The 23,601-nt window shown below is 45.3% G+C and overlaps 1 protein-coding gene across 3 annotated transcripts in view; it reads left to right on the top strand.

Annotated features, from left to right (window-relative positions):
- LOC106566435 (brefeldin A-inhibited guanine nucleotide-exchange protein 2) overlaps positions 1-23,601 on the top strand; it is a 43,282-nt gene that overhangs the window by 6,000 nt on the left and 13,681 nt on the right. For 2 of the 3 annotated variants that reach the window (XM_045692936.2, XM_014134467.3), the window contains exons 4-23: positions 5,444-5,590; positions 6,512-6,691; positions 7,284-7,521; positions 8,844-9,026; positions 9,268-9,395; positions 9,579-9,712; positions 10,501-10,735; positions 11,116-11,215; positions 11,319-11,458; positions 13,745-13,853; positions 13,938-14,127; positions 14,255-14,366; positions 14,608-14,813; positions 15,705-15,789; positions 18,156-18,327; positions 19,043-19,194; positions 20,513-20,641; positions 20,972-21,130; positions 21,300-21,447; positions 21,660-21,756. In XM_045692936.2, the coding sequence (XP_045548892.2) occupies positions 5,444-5,590; positions 6,512-6,691; positions 7,284-7,521; positions 8,844-9,026; positions 9,268-9,395; positions 9,579-9,712; positions 10,501-10,735; positions 11,116-11,215; positions 11,319-11,458; positions 13,745-13,853; positions 13,938-14,127; positions 14,255-14,366; positions 14,608-14,813; positions 15,705-15,789; positions 18,156-18,327; positions 19,043-19,194; positions 20,513-20,641; positions 20,972-21,130; positions 21,300-21,447; positions 21,660-21,756 (3,044 nt within the window). The remainder of the gene's footprint in view (positions 1-5,443; positions 5,591-6,511; positions 6,692-7,283; positions 7,522-8,843; positions 9,027-9,267; positions 9,396-9,578; positions 9,713-10,500; positions 10,736-11,115; positions 11,216-11,318; positions 11,459-13,744; positions 13,854-13,937; positions 14,128-14,254; positions 14,367-14,607; positions 14,814-15,704; positions 15,790-18,155; positions 18,328-19,042; positions 19,195-20,512; positions 20,642-20,971; positions 21,131-21,299; positions 21,448-21,659; positions 21,757-23,601) is intronic. The other variant, XM_045692937.2, reaches the window with a different exon arrangement.

The following is a 23,601-nucleotide window of genomic DNA, read 5'->3' as shown; positions in this document are numbered from 1 at the left end:
GTCCTATTGTCACTGTCCTACTGTCACTGTCCTATTGTCACTGTCCTACTATCACTGTCCTTTTGTCACTATCCTACTATCACTGTCCTTTTGTCACTATCCTACTATCACTGTCCTTTTGTCACTATCCTACTATCACTGTCCTTTTGTCACTATCCTACTATCACTGTCCTTTTGTCACTATCCTACTATCACTGTCCTTTTGTCACTATCCTACTATCACTGTCCTTTTGTCACTATCCTACTATCACTGTCCTTTTGTCACTATCCTACTATCACTGTCCTATTGTCACTATCCTACTATCACTGTCCTTTTGTCACTATCCTACTATCACTGTCCTTTTGTCACTATCCTACTATCACTGTCCTTTTGTCACTATCCTACTATCACTGTCCTTTTGTCACTATCCTACTATCACTGTCCTTTTGTCACTATCCTACTATCACTGTCCTTTTGTCACTATCCTACTATCACTGTCCTTTTGTCACTATTCTCCTATCACTGTCCTATTGTCACTATCCTACTGTCTCTCTGTCCTATTGTCACTATTCTACTATCACTGTCCTTTTGTCACTATCCTACTGTCTTACTGTCCTATTGTCACTATCCTACTATCACTGTCCTATTGTCACTATCCTACTATCACTGTCCTATTGTCACTATCCTACTATCACTGTCCTTTTGTCACTATCCTACTATCACTGTCCTTTTGTCACTATCCTACTGTCTTACTGTCCTATTGTCACTATCCTACTATCACTGTCCTATTGTCACTATCCTACTATCACTGTCCTTTTGTCACTATTCTACTATCACTGTCCTTTTGTCACTATCCTACTATCACTGTCCTATTGTCACTATTCTACTGTCTTACTGTCCTATTGTCACTATCCTACTGTCTTACTGTCCTATTGTCACTTCTCTCTGTCCTATTGTCACTATCCTACTTCACTGTCCTATTGTCACTATCCTACTATCACTGTCCTTTTGTCACTATTCTACTATCACTGTCCTTTTGTCACTATCCTACTATCACTGTCCTTTTGTCACTATCCTACTATCACTGTCCTTTTGTCACTATCCTACTATCACTGTCCTTTTGTCACTATCCTACTATCACTGTCCTATTGTCACTATTCTACTGTCTTACTGTCCTATTGTCACTATCCTACTAGTCACTGTCCTATTGTCACTATCCTACTATCACTGTCCTATTGTCACTATCCTACTATCACTGTCCTATTGTCACTATCCTACTGTCTTACTGTCCTATTGTCACTATCCTACTGTCTTACTGTCCTATTGTCACTATCCTAGTCCTTTGTCACTATCCTACTGTCACTGTCCTATTGTCACTATCCTACTATCACTGTCCTATGTCACTGTCCTGCTGTCTCTGTCCTTTTGTCACTATCCTACTAGTCTCACTGTCCTTTTGTCACTATCCTCTGTCTACTGTCCTTTGTCACTGTCCTACTGTCTTACTTCCTATTGTCACTATCCTACTGTCTTACTGTCCTATTGTCACTATCCTACTATCACTGTCCTTTTGTCACTATCCTACTGTCTTACTGTCCTATTGTCACTATCCTACTGTCTTACTGTCCTATTGTCACTATCCTACTGTCTTACTGTCCTATTGTCACTATCCTATTGTCACTATCCTACTATCACTGTCCTTTTGTCACTATCCTACTATCACTGTCCTTTTGTCACTATCCTACTATCACTGTCCTTTTGTCACTATCCTACTATCACTGTCCTTTTGTCACTATCCTACTATCACTGTCCTTTTGTCACTATCCTACTATCACTGTCCTATTGTCACTATTCTACTGTCACTGTCCTATTGTCACTATCCTACTGTCTTACTGTCCTATTGTCACTATCCTATTGTCACTATCCTACTATCACTGTCCTTTTGTCACTATCCTACTATCACTGTCCTTTTGTCACTATCCTACTATCACTGTCCTTTTGTCACTATCCTACTATCACTGTCCTATTGTCACTATTCTACTGTCACTGTCCTATTGTCACTATCCTACTATCACTGTCCTTTTGTCACTATCCTACTATCACTGTCCTTTTGTCACTATCCTACTGTCTTACTGTCCTATTGTCACTATCCTACTGTCTTACTGTCCTATTGTCACTATCCTACTATCACTGTCCTTTTGTCACTATCCTACTGTCTTACTGTCCTATTGTCACTATCCTACTGTCTTACTGTCCTATTGTCACTATCCTACTGTCTTACTGTCCTATTGTCACTATCCTACTATCACTGTCCTTTTGTCACTATCCTACTGTCTTACTGTCCTATTGTCACTATCCTACTATCACTGTCCTTTTGTCACTATCCTACTATCACTGTCCTTTTGTCACTATCCTACTATCACTGTCCTATTGTCACTATTCTACTATCACTGTCCTATTGTCACTATCCTACTGTCTTACTGTCCTATTGTCACTATCCTACTATCACTGTCCTTTTGTCACTATTCTACTATCACTGTCCTTTTGTCACTATCCTACTATCACTGTCCTTTGTCACTATCCTACTATCACTGTCCTGTTTGTCACTATCCTACTATCACTGTCCTTTTGTCACTATCCTACTATCACTGTCCTTTGTCACTATCCTACTATCACTGTCCTTTGTCACTATCCTACTATCACTGTCCTATTGTCACTATCCTACTATCACTGTCCTATTGTCACTATCCTACTATCACTGTCCTTTGTCACTATCCTAGTCCTATTGTCACTGTCCTATTGTCACTATCCTACTATCACTGTCCTATTGTCACTATCCTACTATCACTGTCCTATTGTCACTATCCTACTGTCTTACTGTCCTATTGTCACTATCCTACTGTCTTACTGTCCTATTGTCACTATCCTACTGTCACTGTCCTACTGTCACTGTCCTACTGTCACTGTCCTGCTGTCTCACTGTCCTACTGTCACTGTCCTGCTGTCTCTCTGTCCTTTTGTCACTATCCTACTATCACTGTCCTATTGTCACTATCCTACTGTCACTTTCTTACTGTCTCACTGTCCTATTGTTGCTGTCCTGTGGTCACTGTCCTACTGTCACTGTCCTGCTGTCTCACTGTCCTTTTGTCACTGTCTTACTGTCTCACTGTCCTTTTGTCACTATTCTACTATCACTGTCTTACTGTCCTATTGTCACTATCCTACTATCACTGTCCTTTTGTCACTATCCTACTATCACTGTCCTTTTGTCACTATCCTACTATCACTGTCCTATTGTCACTATTCTACTATCACTGTCCTATTGTCACTATCCTACTATCACTGTCCTTTTGTCACTATCCTACTATCACTGTCCTATTGTCACTATTCTACTATCACTGTCCTTTTGTCACTATCCTACTATCACTGTCCTATTGTCACTATTCTACTGTCACTGTCCTATTGTCACTATTCTACTGTCTTACTGTCCTATTGTCACTATCCTACTGTCACTGTCCTATTGTCACTATCCTACTGTCTTACTGTCCTATTGTCACTATCCTACTGTCACTTTCTTACTGTCTCACTGTCCTATTGTTACTGTCTTACTGTCCTATTGTCACTATCCTACTGTCTCTCTGTCCTATTGTCACTATCCTACTATCACTGTCCTGCTGTCTCTCTGTCCTATTGTCACTATCCTACTGTCACTGTCCTACTGTCACTGTCTATCTGTCCTTTTGTCACTATCCTATTGTCACTGTCCTATTGTCACTGTCCTATTGTCACTGTCCTACTGTCACTGTCCTGCTGTCTCACTGTCCTACTGTCACTGTCCTGCTGTCTCTCTGTCCTTTTGTCACTATCCTACTATCACTGTCCTGCTGTCTCTCTGTCCTATTGTCACTATCCTACTGTCACTGTCCTGCTGTCTCTCTGTCCTTTTGTCACTATCCTACTATCACTGTCCTGCTGTCTCTCTGTCCTATTGTCACTATCCTACTGTCACTTTCTTACTGTCTCACTGTCCTATTGTTACTGTCTTGCTGTCCTATTGTCACTGTCCTACTGTCACTGTCCTGCTGTCTCACTGTCCTTTTGTCACTGTCTTACTGTCTCACTGTCCTTTTGTCACTATCCTACTATCACTGTCCTTTTGTCACTATCCTACTATCACTGTCCTTTTGTCACTATCCTACTATCACTGTCCTTTTGTCACTATTCTACTATCACTGTCCTTTTGTCACTATCCTACTATCACTGTCCTTTTGTCACTATCCTACTATCACTGTCCTTTTGTCACTATCCTACTATCACTGTCCTTTTGTCACTATCCTACTATCACTGTCCTTTTGTCACTATCCTACTATCACTGTCCTTTTGTCACTATCCTACTATCACTGTCCTTTTGTCACTATTCTACTATCACTGTCCTTTTGTCACTATCCTACTATCACTGTCCTTTTGTCACTATCCTACTATCACTGTCCTTTTGTCACTATTCTACTATCACTGTCCTTTTGTCACTATTCTACTATCACTGTCCTTTTGTCACTATTCTACTATCACTGTCCTTTTGTCACTATCCTATTGTCACTGTCCTACTATCACTGTCCTATTGTCACTATCCTACTGTCTTACTGTCCTATTGTCACTATCCTACTGTCTTACTGTCCTATTGTCACTATCCTACTGTCTTACTGTCCTATTGTCACTATCCTACTGTCTTACTGTCCTTTTGTCACTATCCTACTGTCTTACTGTCCTATTGTCACTATCCTACTGTCACTGTCCTATTGTCACTATCCTACTGTCTTACTGTCCTATTGTCACTATCCTACTGTCTTACTGTCTTACTGTCTCTCTGTCCTTTTGTCACTGTCCTATTGTCTCACTTGACATAGCAGCAGGTAGCCTAGTGGTTAGAGCGTTGGGCCAGTAACCGAAAGGTCGCTAGTTCAAATCCCCAAGCCGACAAGGGGAAAAATCTGTCAACGTGCCTTTGAGCAATACACTTAAGCCTAATTGCTCCAGGGTCGCCGTTGATAATGCCTGGCCCTGACCTTGACCTGACCCCACTTTCCAAGGGGAGTTGGGATATGCAACAAACATACATTTAATACACGCTTGTACATGTGTGAAGTGGGAGGAATATAAGCACCTACAAGACTGTCAGTTATATTTTTTTATCTGACGTTTTGATTTATTGTTGATGTCGATTATTGTACTGCAATGTTTAGGAAACTGGCACGCAAGCATTTCACTGCACCTTTTATACGTGCTGTAAACTGTGTACGTGTCTAATAATGTTGGATTTTTTTCTTGTAAATTCCACATGGTGGAGGACTTAAAATGTTACTAGACCTGTTGTGTCTCCTCAGAAATGTCTGACTTGTGGCTGTCCGACTCCTTCTAAATACCACAGATGCTTACTCTCTCCACAATCTCTCCCCATGGCAGAAGCTCATTGCGTATGGCCACATCACGGGCAATGCCTCTGACAGTAGTGCTCCAGGGAAGAGGCTCATCGACCGGCTGGTGGAGACCATCTGTAACTGCTTCCAGGGCCCACAGACAGACGAGGGGGTGCAGCTGCAGATCGTCAAGGTCTGGCAGGGACCCCATCCATCTTAAACCTCTCCTTTTATGAATAGCTACTTATTTATACAGTACCAGTCTAAAGTTTGGACACACCTACTCATTCAAGGGTTTTTCTTTATTTTTCCTGTTTTCTACATTGCCAAGAGAGTGTGCAAAGCTTTCATCAAAGCAAAGGGTGGCTACTTTGAAGAATTTCATTATATAAAATGTATTTTGATTTGTTTATCACTTTTTTGGTTATTACATGATTCCATATGTGTTATTTCATAGTTTTGATGTCTTCACTGTTATTCTACAATGTAGAAAAAAAAATGTAAATAAAGAGAACCTGGAATGAGTAGGCGTGTCCAAACTTTTGACTGGTACTGTATATATCTCCTAGTTGCATCTCAGGACAAATTGCTGCCCATTATGTTCCACATCCCAGTCCCCATAGTGATACTACAGATATATCCGGTGTCACATCTGTCTCTTACGGCTGTACAGTAGACATGATGCATAACCAGAGTTCATTTCAGCTTCCCATAGTGGAGCTCCAGAGTTGAGGGTCCAAAGTCTGTCTTGTTCAAACAAGCTGCCAGTATTATCACGGTTGATAACAGGTTTTATTGGACTGACCAACAATTCCTACGACATAAAGATACTGTATATAAGATAATTCTTCTATAATTCACAAAGGTAGTGAAAGACTATTTATTCTCTGTCCCCTGTCTGTCAGGACGAGCGTTGCAAAATTCCGGGAACTTTTTAATAAATTCCCTGCTTTTCCAGAAATTCTGGTTGGAGGATTACGGATTAACCTTGTTATTCCCTTCTGATTCTGTGAACCCTCCAATCAGGATTTCAGGACAACCAGGGATTTTTTTGGGGGGGGAAGTTCCCGGAATTGTGCATTCCTAGTTCTGAGCCCTCTCTGTTCTCCTGTAGGCTCTACTGACGGCTGTGACCTCCCCTCACATTGAGATCCATGAGGGAACGGTTCTGCTGACAGTCCGTACCTGTTACAACATCTACCTGGCCAGCCGTAACCTCATCAACCAGACCACCGCCAAGGCCACGCTCACACAGATGGTCAATGTCATCTTCACCCACATGGAGATGCAGGCGGTCAGTGTACTTCTGTCCCCTGTCCAGACCAGCCCATATCACTCTCATATGTACACAATCGTCTATAACAAGCACTCAATCATTGATGCTGGTGTGTATCATCTTAGAGCAAGCTGATTGACCAATGGGAATGGAAATATCTGGATTGAAACTAGACAAGAAATGGATACACTCCTTGTATCTCAATCGTTTCTCTGGAAGTGTATTTGTGTCTCCTTTCTGAGTCAGGGTGGAACAGCCTGTGTCTCCTTTCTGAGTCAGGGTGGAACAGCCTGTCTCTCCTTTCTGAGTCAGGGTGGAACAGCCTGTGTCTCCTTTCTGAGTCAGGGTGGAACAGCCTGTGTCTCCTTTCTGAGTCAGGGTGGAACAGCCTGTGTCTCCTTTCTGAGTCAGGGTGGAACAGCCTGTGTCTCCTTTCTGAGTCAGGGTGGAACAGCCTGTGTCTCCTTTCTGAGTCAGGGTGGAACAGCCTGTGTCTCCTAGTCCTATTAGTTGACTGGTTCGTTAGCTGGTATTGACATGCTGTTAGTTTGGTGGTCTGACCAGTTGTGTTGATCATGGCTGGTCTGTTCATTTCCCTTCATCTGTACAGGCTATAGAGGCTCAGGAGAAGGATAGACAATGTCTGCCCCAGCAGAACCCCTCCCCTTCCCCTGGGCAGATGTCTGGTGGTTCTCCCCGGTCAGACTGCACCCCAGACCCCAACGGGACCCCTTCTCCTGCAGCCAGCACACCGGACCTTAATACCATCAATGGCCGACCAGAGGAGTGCCAGACTGAGGAGGATGTGGCTGCTACAGAGGATAACAGAGAGGAGACACCACCTCCAGGTATTGGCCTTGTTTGTATTCATACTTAGCATCGATCTGTGCTGTTCCCAGAGAGCTACCATCCTATTGGTTTACACTAGGGCTCTCCAACCCTGTTCCCAGAGAGCTACCGTCCTATAGGTTTACACTAGGGCTCTCCAACCGTTCCCAGAGAGCTACCATCCTATAGGTTTACACTAGGGCTCTCCAACCGTTCCCAGAGAGCTACCGTCCTATAGGTTTACACTAGGGCTCTCCAACCCTGTTCCCAGAGAGCTACCGTCCTATAGGTTTACACTAGGGCTCTCCAACTGTTCCCAGAGAGCTACCGTCCTATAGGTTTACACTAGGGCTCTCCAACCGTTCCCAGAGAGCTACCATCCTATAGGTTTACACTCCAACCTTAATCTAGCGCACTTGATTTTTTAAATGTATTATTTTTCTACCTCATTGCTGCAACTCCCCAACGGGCTTGGGAGAGGCGACGGTTGAGTCATGCGTCCTCCGAAACATGACCCGCCAAACCTCGCTCCTTAACACCCGCCCGCTTAACCCTGAAGCCAGCTGCACCAATGTGTCGGAGGAAACACGGTTTTACTGACGACCGAAATCAGCCTGCAGGTGCCTAGCCCGCCACAAGTAGTCGCTAGAGCTCAGTGAGTCAAGTAAAGCCCCCCTCCACTCTGGCCTAATTGTGCGCCACCCTATGGGACTTCTGGTCACAGCCGGTTGTGACACAGCCTGGGCTCGAACCCGGGTCTCTAGTGACACCTCAAGCGATGCAGTGCCTTAGACCGCTGCACCATTCGGAAGGCCCGCGCACTTCATGTTAATCATTTTCTGGTTGATGAGACGAATCAGGTTATTTACAACTGTGGTTGGAGTGTAAACCTACAGGAGGGTATCTCTCCAGGAACAGGGTTGGAGTGTAAACCTACAGGAGGGTATCTCTCCAGGAACAGGGTTGGAGTGTAAACCTACAGGAGGGTAGCTCTCCAGGAACAGGGTTGGAGTGTAAACCTACAGGAGGGTATCTCTCCAGGAACAGGGTTGGAGTGTAAACCTACAGGAGGGTATCTCTCCAGGAACAGGGTTGGAGTGTAAACCTACAGGAGGGTATCTCTCCAGGAACAGGGTTGGAGTGTAAACCTACAGGAGGGTATCTCTCCAGGAACAGGGTTGGAGTGTAAACCTACAGGAGGGTAGCTCTCCAGGAACAGGGTTGGAGAGCCCTGCCATAGATCATGATTTTATCCTTAGACATTTCTGAAGCTCACATCATCCTCATTCATTTGACACTTGGACTTTTTCCTCATGAATCGTTTTTAATGATCCACTTCCAGAAACAACACCAGCAGCAACACAGTCAGTAGAGGAAGGGGATGAAGTGGGAGGGGCATCAGAATTAGGGGAGAGGGGGACATCGGGAGTAGGGCAGGTCGATTCAAAGCCAACAGAGCAACCAACGACTGATGTGGTGGAGGAAGTGGCCGCAGAACCAGAACCACAGACCCAAACTGCACAAGGTCAGTAATTGGTTGTGATCGGAGTGACTGGACAGAGTTTGTTAATCAGAGCTTGTCTGTCATTTACACACCTGTATCAAGGTTCCTGCCTTCTACTTTTTCCAGGCCATTGTGCTTCTGCATTGCTTGCTGTTTGTGGTTTTAGGCTGGCATAGGGCTATGTGACATCTGCTGATGTAAAAAGGGCTTTATAAAATACATTTGATTGTGTCTGACTGGTCTGTTCCACCCCTCCACCCAGCAGGGGACTATTCTCCACGCATACCCCCAGAGCACCCTGAGCTGACGCCCCCTACACCCAGGGCAGTTAGGAACCAGATGAACGGCATTATGGGTGACCATGGTTCCGTGTCCTCTACAGACATCTTGGTGAGTTATCTCTTATCTTGGAATGAGGATGTGTCACATCAAAGGTTCTATGGGAACAGTGATTCCTGATGATTTTTGCCCTTTAATTATACATAGTTAAGCTCATTTTTAGTCATGTATTGACAATTGCATGGTACGGTTAAAGTTGTTCTGTTTAGTTTATTTTTTTCTTGTGTATTTTAGGATTTAGAGTCCATGCAGGGTGGCCAGAACGCTGTTCGTTTCTCACACATCCTGCAGAAAGACGCCTTCCTGGTCTTCCGATCGCTCTGTAAGCTCTCCATGAAGCCCCTGGCGGACGGCCCGCCGGACCCAAAGTGAGACATCACCCGCGAGCCCTTCAGCCCTTGCTTCCCCGCTCAGTTCACACCCACAACTTCACCCTTCCCTTGGTCTCATCACCTAAACCAGTCAACATTTTCTGCTTTCTGTTCACAATAATGTCATTTAGCAGACTGTTTTATCCATAAGTGACTTAGTCATGTGTGCATGTGTACATTTTGCGTACGGGTGGTCCCGGGAATTGAACCAACTATCCTGGTGTTGCAAGCTTCATGCGCTACTAGCTAAGCTACAGAAGACCACCAGGCCCCAATACCAGACTATATAACTAGCTGCCACTTGCTTGATATAGCTAGAGTGTTTAAAGATCCTGAGGTTTTACATTCTAGACGGAGTGTCTTCAGTGTCTCTAATGTCAAACCCTGAGGCTGGGAGTCTGAATAGACGAATGCTGAGCCTGATCACTGCTTCCAAACATAAGAGGGACGTGTTCTAGTTTAAACCTAAATACCTATATTCAACTGAGGCTATAGACTGTACAAGATATTCATATACTACACTGTTGAATATTTACATCTCCTCTGGCTTTTTCCCATGCGTTTGTCCTCCATCTCTCCTTTATCCATCTTCTTCTTTCCCCTCTTCCTCTCCACTGTTTTTTTTACCTTCTTGCGCTCTCTCTTGCGCTCTCTCTTGCGCTCTCTCTTGCGCTCTCTCTTGCGCTCTCTCTTGCGCTCTCTCTTGCGCCCTCTCTCTTGCGCCCTCTCTCTTGCGCCCTCTCTCTTGCGCCCTCTCTCTTGCGCCCTCTCTCTCGCGCCCTCAGGTCTCATGAGCTGCGCTCCAAGGTGGTGTCCCTGCAGCTGCTGCTGTCTGTGCTCCAGGGGGCGGGGCCTGTCTTCCGCACCCACGAGATGTTTGTCAACGCCATCAAGCAGTACCTGTGTGTGGCCCTCTCCAAGAACGGTGTCTCCTCTGTGCCAGAGGTGTTCGAGCTCTCCCTCGCCATCTTCCTCACCCTGCTCTCACACTTCAAAGTTCACCTCAAGATGCAGATTGAGGTGTGAGATGCAGGAGTTGCATAGAGATTTAATCTGGGATCTTATTTAGAGTCCTGTCATTCAGTTCATAATAGGCAACAGGGAATGAAAATAAATGATGCGACTACCTACCATCTTTCTTCTTTACCCCTCACTCTCTCTCTACCCCTCACTCTCTCTCTACCCCTCACTCTCTCTCTACCCTTCACTCTCTCTCTACCCCTCACTCTCTCTCTACCCCTCACTCTCTCTCTACCCCTCACTCTCTCTCTACCCCTCGCTCTCTCTCTACCCCTCGCTCCGCTCCTCTCTACCCCTCGCTCCGCTCCTCTCTACCCCTCGCTCCGCTCCTCTCTACCCCTCGCTCCTCTCCTCTCTACCCCTCGCTCTCTCGAACTCAGGTCTTCTTCAGGGAGATTTTCCTGACCATCCTGGAAACGTCATCCAGCTCCTTTGAACACAAGTGGATGGTCATTCAAACCCTGACACGGATATGTGCAAGTAAAAACACATGCTGCTGTTTATGTACCATGTACCACTCAACCCTCACTTAGACCTGTCTCATTTTAATCTTCCCTCCCCCTCTACAAACCCTTCACCCCAGATGCTCAGTGTGTGGTGGATATCTATGTGAACTACGACTGTGACCTGAACGCTGCCAACATCTTTGAGCGTCTGGTGAACGACCTGTCTAAGATTGCCATGGGAAGGAGTGGCCAGGAGCTGGGGATGACCCCTCTACAGGTGACCTCACACTGACCTGTCAGTAGTTACCTTCAAAATATGGTCAGAATTAGAATCACTTTTATTCGCCAAGTACATTGACAGTCAGAACTTGGTATGGTGCTGCTAGTGATAGACAACATTTAGAGACAGAATACAGACAGAGGAATTTACACAAAGTTATACATTATATACAAAATCATGGTTGGATTTTCAGTCATTTATCTGTTTCTGTGTTTTTGATCTCTGTAAATGATGTCACCGACCGTTAACAGGAGATATACAGTACCAGTCAAAAGTTTGAACACAGCTACTCATTCCAGGGTTTTTCTTTATTTTTTTTCTACTTTGTAGAATAATTGTGAAGACATCAAAACTATGAAGTAACGCATGGAATCATGTAGTAACCAAAAACGTTTTAAACAAATCAAAATATATTTCATATTTTAGATTATTCAAAGTAGCCACCCTGTGCCTTGATGACATCTTTGCACAGTCTTGGCATTCTCTCAACCAGCTTCATGAGGTAGTCACCTGGAATGCATTTCAATTAACAGGTGTGCCTTGTTAAAAGTTTATTTGTGGAATTTCTTTCCTTCTTAATGCGTTTGAGCCAATCAGTTGTGTTGTGACATGGTAGGGGTGGTATACAGAAGATAGCCCTATTTGGTAAAAGACCAAGTCCATATATTTAAAAAAATATATATATATATTCATATATATATATATATTTCATATATATATATTTCATATATATATATTTCATATATATATATTTCATATATATATATATTTCATATATTTCATATATTTCATATATATATATATTTCATATATATATATATTTCATATATTTCATATATATATATATATATATATTTCATATATATATATATTTCATATATATATATATTTCATATATTTCATATATATATATATATATATATATATATATATATATATATATATATATTTCATATATATATATATATTTCACCTTTTATTTAACCAGGTAAGCTAGTTGAAAACAAGTTCTCATTTACCACTGCGACCTGGCCAAGATACAGCAAAGCAGTGCGACAGAAACAACAACACAGAGTTACACATGGAATAAACAAGCGTACAGTCAATATCAATAACACAATAGAGAAAAAAAAGTATGGCAAGAACAGCTCAAATAAGCAATGAGAAACAACAGTGCATCATTACTTTAAGACGTGAAGGTCAGTCAATCTGGGAAATGTCAAGAACTTTGAAAGTTTATTCAAGTGCAGTCGCAAAAACCATCAAGCGCTATGATGAAACTGTCTCTGATGAGGACCGCCACAGGAAAGGAAGACCCAGAGTTACCTCTGCTGCAGAGGATAAGTTCATTAGAGTTACCAGCCTCAGAAATTGCAGTCCAAATAAATGCTTCAGAGTTCAAGTAACAGACACATGTCAACATCAACTGTTCAGAGGAGACTGTGTGAATCAGGCCGTCATGGTCGAATTGTTGCAAAGAAACCACTACTAAAGGACGCCAATAAGAAGAGACTTGCTTGGGCCAAGAAACACGAGCAATGGACATTAGAACGGTGGAAATCTGTCCTTTGGTCTGAGTCCAAATTTGAGATTTTTGGTTCCGATGGCCATGTCATTGTGAGACGCAGAGTAGGTGAACGGATGATCTCCGCATGTGTGGTTCCCACCGTGAAGCATGGAGGAGGAGGTGTGATGGTGCTGTGCTGGTCACACTGTCTGATATATTTAGAATTCAAGGCACACTTAACCAGCATTGCTACCACAGCATTCTGCAGCGATACACCATCCCATCTGGTTTGGGCTTAGTGGGACTATCATTTGGTTTTCAACAGGACAATGACCCAACATACCTCCAGGCTGTGTAAGGGCTATTTGACCAAGAAGGAGAGTGATGGAGTGCTGCATCAGATGACATGGCCTTCACAATCACCAGACCTCAACCCAATTGAGATGGTTTGGGATGAATTGGAACGCTACGTGAAGGAAAAGCAGCCAACAAGTGCTCAGCATATGTGGGAAGTCTTTCAAGACTGACTACCTCAGGAAGCTCATTGAGAGAATGCTAAGAGTGTGGAAAGCTGTCAAGGCAAAGGGTGGCTACTTTGAAGAATCTAAAATATATTTTGATTTGTTTAACACTTTGGTTACTACATGATTCCATATGTTATTTCATAGTTTTGATGTCTTCACTATTATTCTGCAATGTGGAAAATATTAAAAATAAAGAAGAACCCTTGCATGAGTAGGTGTGTCCAGACTTTTGACTGGTACTGTATTTTCCAGGAGTTGAGTCTGCGTAAGAAGGGCCTGGAGTGTCTGGTGTCCATTCTGAAATGCATGGTGGAGTGGAGCAGAGACATGTATGTCAACCCCAACCTGCAGGCCAACCTCGGTGAGTATAATGAGCTATATGTGTCTAGCTGTGAACAACTAGGTGTGTGTTTGACCCTGCTGTGTGTGTGTGTGTGTGACCCAGGCCAGGAGCAGCCGTCGGATGGTGAGGGTGCGGAGCTCAAGCTTCCTGACCAGCTGGCGTCTCGTAGAGACAGCGTCAGTTCTCTGGACTCCACTGTGTCATCTAGTGTCCAGTCGTCCCAGCCTGACCACCCAGAACAGTATGAGGTCATCAAACAACAAAAGGACGTCATTGAGCATGGCATTGAGCTGTGAGTCGCACTCCCTTTGTCCTCCCCTCTGACTTTCTCTGTATCTATCATTCTGGGAGATGTCTCGTAGCCTGTCTAATGATATATCTGTAGTAGCCATAGATTATTTGTGTCACCATCTCTCAAGGTTCAACAAAAAGCCCAAGCGAGGTGTCCAGTACTTACAAGACCAAGGCATGCTGGGAACCACAGCGGAGGAAATCGCCCAGTTCCTGCACCAAGAGGAGCGTTTGGATACGGTGAGCTCCTCACCACAACCTCATAGCCCTTCACCCAACTTGTATCACTGGGCAAACATGGAGAACTTTGATTCAGTATCCTCTCTAGAGTGTAACGGGATGTTTTTGTGATGTGCTCAGCCATTAGTTTGTCCAAAAAAAGGTTGTCATTGTAAATGCTGTTGTGTATAACGGACTTCCGTGGTTAAATAAAATAAACTCTTACACAACTTTTTATTTATTTCCCCTCTCCTCTCTATAGACCCAGGTAGGGGAGTACTTGGGGGAGAATATCCGTTTCAACAAGGAGGTTATGTACAACTATGTGGACCAGCTGGACTTTTGTGGCCGGGACTTTGTCTCTGCTCTGAGGTCTTTCCTGGAGGGCTTCCGGCTCCCAGGAGAGGCCCAGAAGATTGACAGGCTCATGGAGAAGTTTGCTGCCAGATATCTGGAGTGTAACCAGGGGTAAGGAATATGGCTGTCATTGGCTGTATGCTACCTACAGGGGGAGGCAGTGAGATTTTATACACTCTCTGGAAACCTGTCATGAAGAACATCCTCAATTATAGATACTGTGTGGATGTTGTCTTTAATGTCTGTTATATTGATGTGCTACTCCCCCGTGTTATATTGACGTGCCGCCCCCCGTGTTATATTGACGTGCCGCCCCCCCGTGTTATGTTGACGTGCCGCCCCCCCGTGTTATGTTGACGTGCCGCCCCCCCGTGTTATGTTGACGTGCCGCCCCCCCGTGTTATGTTGACGTGCCGCCCCCCGTGTTATGTTGACGTGCCGCCCCCCGTGTTATGTTGACGTGCCGCCCCCCGTGTTATATTGACGTGCCGCCCCCCGTGTTATATTGACGTGCCGCCCCCCCGTGTTATATTGACGTGCCGCCCCCCCGTGTTATATTGACGTGCCGCCCCCCCGTGTTATATTGACGTGCCGCCCCCCCGTGTTATATTGACGTGCCGCCCCCCCGTGTTATATTGACGTGCCGCCCGCCCGTGTTATATTGACGTGCCGCCCGCCCGTGTTATATTGACGTGCCGCCCGCCCGTGTTATATTGACGTGCCGCCCGCCCGTGTTATATTGACGTGCCGCCCGCCCGTGTTATATTGACGTGCCGCCCCCCCCGCCCGTGTTATATTGACGTGCCGCCCCCCCCGCCCGTGTTATATTGACGTGCCGCCCCCCCCCCCCCGTGTTATATTGACGTGCCGCCCCCCCCCCGTGTTATATTGACGTGCTGCCCCCCCCCCCGTGTTATATTGACGTGCCGCCCCCCCGTGTCATATTGATGCGCTTACCCCCCCCATCTATTGATGTGACACCACATGATCTTGCCCCTGCAGACAGGGGGAGTTTGCCAGTGCAGACACAGCCTACGTCTTGGCCTTCTCCATCATCATGCTGACCACAGACCTGCACAGTCCACAGGTCAGAACACCAACCAATCAGTCTGGTTTTATGTATATACACTACCGGTCCAAAGTTTTAGAACACCTACTCAAGGGTTTTTCTTTATTTTATTTTACTATTTTCTACATTGTGGAATAATAGTGAAGACATCAACACTATGAAATAACACATATGGAATCAAGTAGTAACCAAAAAAGTGTTCAACGAATCAAAATATATTTGATTCTTCCAATAGCCACCCTTCGCCTTGATGACAGCTTTGCACACTCTTGGCATTCTCTCAACCAGCTTCATGAGGTAGTCACCTGGAATGCATTTCAATTAACAGCTGTGCCTTCTTAAAAGTTAATTTGTGGAATTTCTTAATGCGTTTGAGCCAATCAGTTGTGTTGTGACAAGGTAGGGGTGGTATATAGAAGATAGCCCTATTTGGTAAAAGACCCAAGTCCATATTATGGCAAGAACGGCTCAAATAAGCAAAGAGAAACGACAGTCCATCATTACTTTAAGACATGAAGGTCAGTCAATACGGAACATTTCAAGAGCTTTGAAAGTTTATTCAAGTGCAGTTGCAAAAACCATAAAGCGCTATGATGAAACTGGCTTAGCGTTACCAGTCTCAGAAATTAAAATATATTTTGATTTGTGTAACACATTTTTTGGTTACTACATGATTCCATACGTGTTATTTCTTAGTTTTGATGTCTTCACTATTATTCTACAATGTAGAAAATAGTAAAATCAAGAAAAACCCTTGAATGAGTAGGTGTTCTAAAACTTTTGACTGTGTATATACACACAGTCCACAGGTCAGATCACCAACCAGTCAGTCTTTTTGAAAAAATGTTATATATACAGTACCAGTCAAAAGTTTTGACACACCTACTCATTTAAGAGTTTTTCTTTATTTTTACTATTTTCTACATTGTAGAATAATAGTGAAGACATCAAAACTATGAAATAACACATGGAATCATAAGTGTTAAACAAATCAAAATATTTTATATATTAGAGATATTTCAAAGTAGCCACCCTTTGCTTTGACGACAGCTTTGCACACTCTTGGCATTCTCTCAACCAGCTTAATGAGGAATGGTTTTCCAACACTCTTGAAGGAGTTCCCCACGCTTTTCCTTCACTCTGCAGTCCAACTCATTCCAAACCATCTCAATTGGGTTGAGCTCGGGTTATTGTGGAGGCCAGGTCATCTGATGCAGCACTAAATCACTGACGGTGTCACCAGTAAAGCACCCGAAAACCATCACACCTCCTCCATGCATCATGGTGGGAACCACACATGTGGAGATCATTCGTTCACCTGCTCTGCATCTCACAAAGACACAGCGGTTGGAACCAAAAATCTGGACTCATCAGACCAAAGGACTGATTTCCACCACTCTAATGTCCATCGCTCATGTTCTTGGTCCAAGCAAGTCCCTTCTTCTTATGTCCTTTAGTGGTTTCTTTGCAGCAATTTGACCATGAAGGCCTGACTTACGCAGTCTCCTCAGAACAGTTGATGTTGAGATGTGTCTGTTACTTGAACTCTGAAGCATTTCTTTGGGCTGCAACCTGAGGTGCAGTTAACTCTAATGGACTTATTCTCTGCAGCAGAGGTAACTCTGGGTCTTCCTTTCATGTGGCGGTCCTCATGAGTGCCAGTTTCATCATAGCACTTGGTTTTTGCAACTGCACTTGAAGAAACTTTAAAAGTTATTTACATTTCCCGCTTTGACTGGCCATGTCTTAAAGTAACGATGGACTGTCGTTTCTCTTTGCTTATTTGAGCTGTTCTTGCCATTTGGACTTCACAACCCAACTTATTGGCTCAAACGCATTAAGAAGGAAAGAAATTCCAGGTACACCTGTTAATTGAAATGCATTCCAGGTGACTACCTCATGAAGCTGGTTGAGAGAATGCCAAGAGTGTGCAAAGCTGTCATCAAAAAAAGTGAGGCTGCTTATAAAATATATTTTGGATTTGTTAACACTTTTTGGTTACTACATGATTCCATGTGTTATTTCATAGTTTTTATGTCTTCACAGTTATTCTACAATGTAAAAAAAAAAAAATTGAATGAGTAGGTGTCCAAACTTGACTATTTAGCAGACACTTTTATCCAAAGCGACTTAGTCAGTCATGCATACATTTTACGTATGGGTGGTCCCGGTAATCAAACCCACTACCCTGGAGTTACATGCTTTACCAACTGAGCTACAAAGGAACAAAAAGTTGCCATGCATTGCTCATCCGGGATTTGAACTCCCAAGCCTTCCTTTGTGAACCCACCACCACAACTCGACCAGACCGTCATTTAGCCTGTTCATACCTACCTACAGCCAGTTGTTTTAATTAACTGTAGTTCCCCACCGTTGTGTTACAGGTGAAGAACAAAATGACAAAGGAACAGTACATCAGAATGAACCGTGGCATCAACGACAGTAAAGACCTGCCTGAAGAGTACCTGTCCTCCATATACCATGAGATCGCTGGCAAGAAGATCGCCATGAAGGACAGCAAGGAGCACACTATCACACCCAAGGCTAGCAAGCACAGTAAGTAGAGGAGCCAGGGTACGACGAAGAGCCATATATTTAGAGTTGAGCCAACATTTAGAATATTATTTTGATTCTAGACTTTCAGTTGTTTTAAATATTCCCCTTGTTATGTTAATAGTGAGCTAACATGGCTGCCATAGAATATTGTAGTTTCATGTAAATGCATCATTATGCAGAATCCTCAATGTCACGTCTCTCTGAACGCAGCCCGTCTCTCTGAACGCAGCCCGTCTCTCTGAACGCAGCCCGTCTCTCTGAACGCAGCCCGTCTCTCTGAACGCAGCCCGTCTCTCTGAACGCAGCCCGTCTCTCTGAACGCAGCCCGTCTCTCTCTGAACGCAGCCCGTCTCTCTCTGAACGCAGCCCGTCTCTCTCTGAACGCAGCCCGTCTCTCTCTGAACGCAGCCCGTCTCTCTGAACGCAGCCCGTCTCTCTGAACGCAGCCCGTCTCTCTGAACGCAGCCCGTCTCTCTGAACGCAGCCCGTCTCTCTGACAAACTATCTAATCCTGTATGTATTATGTGTCAGCTGAACCCCTACACCAACCTGCCCAGGGGGAATTGTAGCCCTACTGGTTGCCTAGGAAACGTAGGTGTTGGTCATGTGATACTGTCAACCCAGAACTAATATTTTACATAATTTTGTCAAATGTTTTTACGTTGTCTGTCCACGAGAGATGAGTTGTGATAATGTGGGCGGTCTCTCTTTGCAGGCGTAGCCAATGAGAAGCAGCGTCGGCTGCTGTATGACGTGGAGATGGAACAGATGGCGAAGACAGCCAAGGCCCTGATGGAGGCTGTAAGCCACGCCCAGGCCCCCTTCTTCAGCGCCACCCATCTGGAGCACGTCCGGCCCATGTTCAAGGTACTGCAGAGTCAGCCAGCCTCTATAAAATACATTTTGTTTGAGACCTTTTTACATCAGCAGTTGTCACAGTGCTTTCCAGATCCCCAGCCTAAAGCCCCAAAGAGTTGAACATTTTTATTAGTCGTATGTACGGGATACACATGGTATACATCGTCCAATGAAATGCTTACTTGCAGGTTCCTTCTCGACAATGCAAAAACATTATTAGATAAGAATACGAATATAATGGCAGAATATATATATACTTAAGTCTAAAAATGGATGTATATATATTTTTTGCATAAGTATAATACAGGAAGGCACAATTTAGCAATATTTCCACATGTTTTGGGGAATGGGGGGGGTCAGTGTATAAACTGAGCAGTATAATGAGTCTGGTAGCAACAGTTGTTTGTGTCTGTAGCAGGAATGTACTGAGTTTACAAAACATTAGGAACACCTGCTCTTTCCATGACAGACTGGCCAGGTGAAAGCTATGATCCCTTATTGGTGTCTCTTGTTAAATCCACTTCAATCAGTGTTGAAGGGGAGGAGACAGGTTAAAGAAGGATTTTTAAGCCTTGAGTTAATTGACACATGTATTGTGTGTTTGCCATTGAGGGTGAATGGGCAAGACAAAAGATTTAAGTGCCTTTGAACAGGGTATGGTAGTAGGTGCCAGGTGCATCAGTTTGTCAAGAACTGCAACGCTGCTGGGTTTTTCCACACCCAACAGTTTCCTGTGTGTATCAAGAATGGTCCGCCACCCAAAGGACATCCAGCCAACTTGACACAACTGTGGGAAGCATTGGAGTCAACATGGGCCAGCATCCCTGTGGAACACATTCAACACCTTGTAGAGTCCATGCCCTGACGAATTGAGGCTGTTCTGAGGGCAAAAGGAGGGAGGATGTGCAACTCAATGTTAGGAAGGTTTTCTTAATGTTTAGTACACTCAGTGTGGGTGTGTGCATGAGTGAATGCATGTGTACTAATGTGTGGAGAATCAGCAGGTGGTCAGTTCAGCTGAAGTGTTCAGCAGTCTGATGGCTTGTAGATAGAAAGTGTTTCTGAGCCTGTTGGTATCAGACCTCATGTCTGCCTGACTGTAAGGGAGAGAACAGCTCGTGGTTGGGAGGTGTGAGGTCCTTGATGATGCTCTGTGCTTTCCTCTGGCACCGCTATGAGTAGATGAGCAGGAAATGTAGATGCAGAAGCCCAGACTATCACCTGTGCCAGAAGATGACTTTACCCTGTGTGTTTGTGTGTGTGACCGATGTTCTTTACGAAGTAAAAGGATTCAAGCGTGTGTGCTCTACCTGCCTGTGTATTTCAGCTGGCGTGGACCCCTCTCCTGGCAGCGTTCAGTGTGGGCCTACAGGACTGTGACGACCAGGAGGTGGCCTCTCTGTGTCTGGAGGGGATCCGCTGTGCTGTCAGGATTGCATGCATCTTCAGTATGCAGGTTAGTTGTCTCCCATGGCTACACAGCTAGACCTCCGCTTCTAAAACATCTAATGTAGCAACCTTAGGCTGTGTTTACACAGGCAGCCCAATTATCTTTTTCACCAATCAGATCAGCTCTTTTGCCAATTAGTGGGCTGCCTGTGTAAACACAGCCTTATACACTTTACTTCCCAAAGATTATTTTTGTTGTTGATTTCCCCCCCCATCAAACATAGTTCTAGACTTAACATGAACTTAAATAACCTACAAGAGACAGTTTTGTGTCTTTATGTTCATGTTTAACATTAATTACCCGTCTGTCTGTGGCCCCCTGTCTGTCTCTGTGCAGTTGGAGAGGGATGCGTATGTCCAAGCCTTGGCTCGGTTCACCCTGCTCACAGCCAGCTCCAGCATCACTGAGATGAAGCAGAAGAACATCGACACCATCAAGACCCTTATCACCGTGGCCCACACAGACGGAAACTACCTGGGCAACTCTTGGCATGAGGTAGGTCGGAGGGGCTTCTCCCAGATAGCCCACCTGGACTTCCCATTCCTAACCCTGTCTCTCTTCTGTCAGTCAGGAATGCAACCCATATTATAGAGTGTAGCACTTGGTAGAGACATTTTGAACAGAACATTGAGGCTCACCCCAGGCCCTAACCCTGTCTGTGCAGATCCTGCGGTGTATCAGCCAGCTGGAGTTGGCCCAGCTGATTGGCACAGGGGTGAAGACACGCTACATCTCTGGAGTGGTTCGGGATAGCCAGGCTGGCATCAAGGGCTTCCCCATCGGGGGAGAGGAGTTCATGCCCCTGGGACTAGGTAGGTCTCACAGGGCTCTTGAACATCAAGGACATTGACTGTGTAAATTGTGTTTGAAGACAGTTAGTGTACCAGATGGCACCCTATTCCCTATAATAGTGCACTACTTTTGACCAGGGATCTATGGGCCCTGATCAAAAGTAGTGCACTATGTAGGGGATAGGGTGCCGTTTGGCAAGTAACTGGTGTGTTAAATGTGTTTCCTGTTGCAGGGACCCTGGTGGGAGGTCCAGACCGGAGGCAGATGGCTCATATCCAGGAGTCAGTGGGAGAAACCAGTTCTCAGAGTGTAGTGGTGGCTGTGGACAGGTGAGAGACCAGAGATGTTTGAATACTCATTAACCGCCACCCCAGGTATTCCAGCGAGGATGGTGCTCATCACCTTCTGGAAGCAGCTGGGGGCGGAGTTAAGTCCAAAAGGCATGCGTGTATATCTGAACACGCCAGCATGTGTGACAAAGGTAGTGAGATCTCTGCTAGCTGCATGGAGGGGTACCTGAAGATAACCCTGACGAAGGTCAAGCTTCGTGAAGTTCTTGGAGCCATGGAATTGTGCGGTCAGCTCCTCAGCTGTAGGCAACGGGTACTTATCCGGGACAACGGCCTTGTTCACAGCACGAAGATCCACGCAGGTCCGGATTCCACCTGACTTTTTGGTTGCAATGACTAAGTTTGAAATCCAGGGGGCAGCGTTGACTGGCTCAATGATGCCTGCATCCAACTGTGCCTGGAGATCTTTTGTGACGTCATCACGCAGTGCAAAGGGAATGCGCCGCAGGGGCTGCATGACTGGGGTCACTTCCGGATTCACTAGGGGCCTGTGAGTAAAGGCTGTGAGGCAGCCCAGTCCATCAAAAAGAGTTGGCCAGTTCTGTTGCCATGTGCAGGTAACCTGGTGGATAGCTGACCCACTGTCATCTCTCAGCGTGAATCCCAAGCCTGTGAAGAGGTCGAGGCCCAAGAGGTTGGCACCCCGCTTTGCAACATGAAATGTGAATGATGGCAGATGCTTGGTGCCGTAGTGTACTGGGACCTGGAGGGTGCCTACAATGTCTATCTTGGATCTACCGTACCCACACAGGGCAGTGGAGGGCTGTTGGAGTGGTAGGTGACTGAAAAACTTGTAGTAAGTGGCAAGGTTGAGCAATGACACCGCAGCGCCAGTATCCAGCAGCAAAGGCAAACCCACCTCACCCAGCTGCACAGTGCATGTCCTGAATGACACATGGTTGGTGGAGACAGTTCGGATTTCCGTGCGTTCATGTTGAGAGTGAGATGAAACTAAGGGCCTGTGCTGGGTGGAGCTAGTAGCTGGGGCAGAACGACACACTTTTGCAAAGTGATTGTATTTTGAACAGTTCTTGCATATTTTCCCACGGGCTGGGCAGTTTGAAGCCCTTTAATTGTGAGAGCTAGCCCCGCAGTTGCCACAGCTACTTCTGTTCGTTTGTCTGTGTGCCTGCTGCACGGGCATGCCGGTGTCTGTGTCCATGCAGCTATCAACGTGGGAGGCCATGCACAGCGCGTGATCGTTGTAGTGCGCCTGCTCGGGCTGAAGCTGCTGTGTGAGAATGGCTGGGGGCCGAGTGTATGCTGCAGATCTGTCTGTTAGCATAGTAGAGCATTCCAACGCCGCTTCAACCTGGAGTGCTATTTTAATAGCTCCATCTAGTTGTAAATTATCCGATTCCAAAAGCAGTTTCTCCCTTGTCTTTTCACATAACGTCCCCTCTATCAACTGATCCCTGATGATCTCGTCCTGAAGTGTCCCATAGTTACAAGAGCTAGCCAAATCCCTCAGATTAGCCACGTAGCTTTGAATGGACTCACCCGGCCGTTGGTGTCTCTTCCGTAGCCGGTAGCGTCGGAGGAGCACTCGCTCTTTCCCGGCGAAATGGTTCCGTAGGAGGCTGACTGCAGCAGTGAATGTAGGAGCCGATCCAAGCGCTCTGAAAATCCTTTGTCCCTCTGTACCGAGGCAGTGACGGAGCAGTGCTGTCCTCCGCTTGTCGGAGATTGTAGAAAAGTCCATAGCTTCGATATAAGTGTTAAAGCTATCAAGCCAGTTATTCCACGGGACTGGAGGTTCGCCAGGCACGGCGAGGAATGGTGCCGGCGGTGGTAAACTGAATTCAGCCATCTTCGTCGCCAATG

This window comes from Salmo salar, chromosome 13 (assembly GCF_965601325.2).
Source record: "Salmo salar chromosome 13, fSalSal1, whole genome shotgun sequence".
NCBI classification, from domain to species: Eukaryota; Metazoa; Chordata; class Actinopteri; order Salmoniformes; family Salmonidae; genus Salmo; species Salmo salar.
This window is presented reverse-complemented; position numbering and strand designations above follow the sequence as displayed.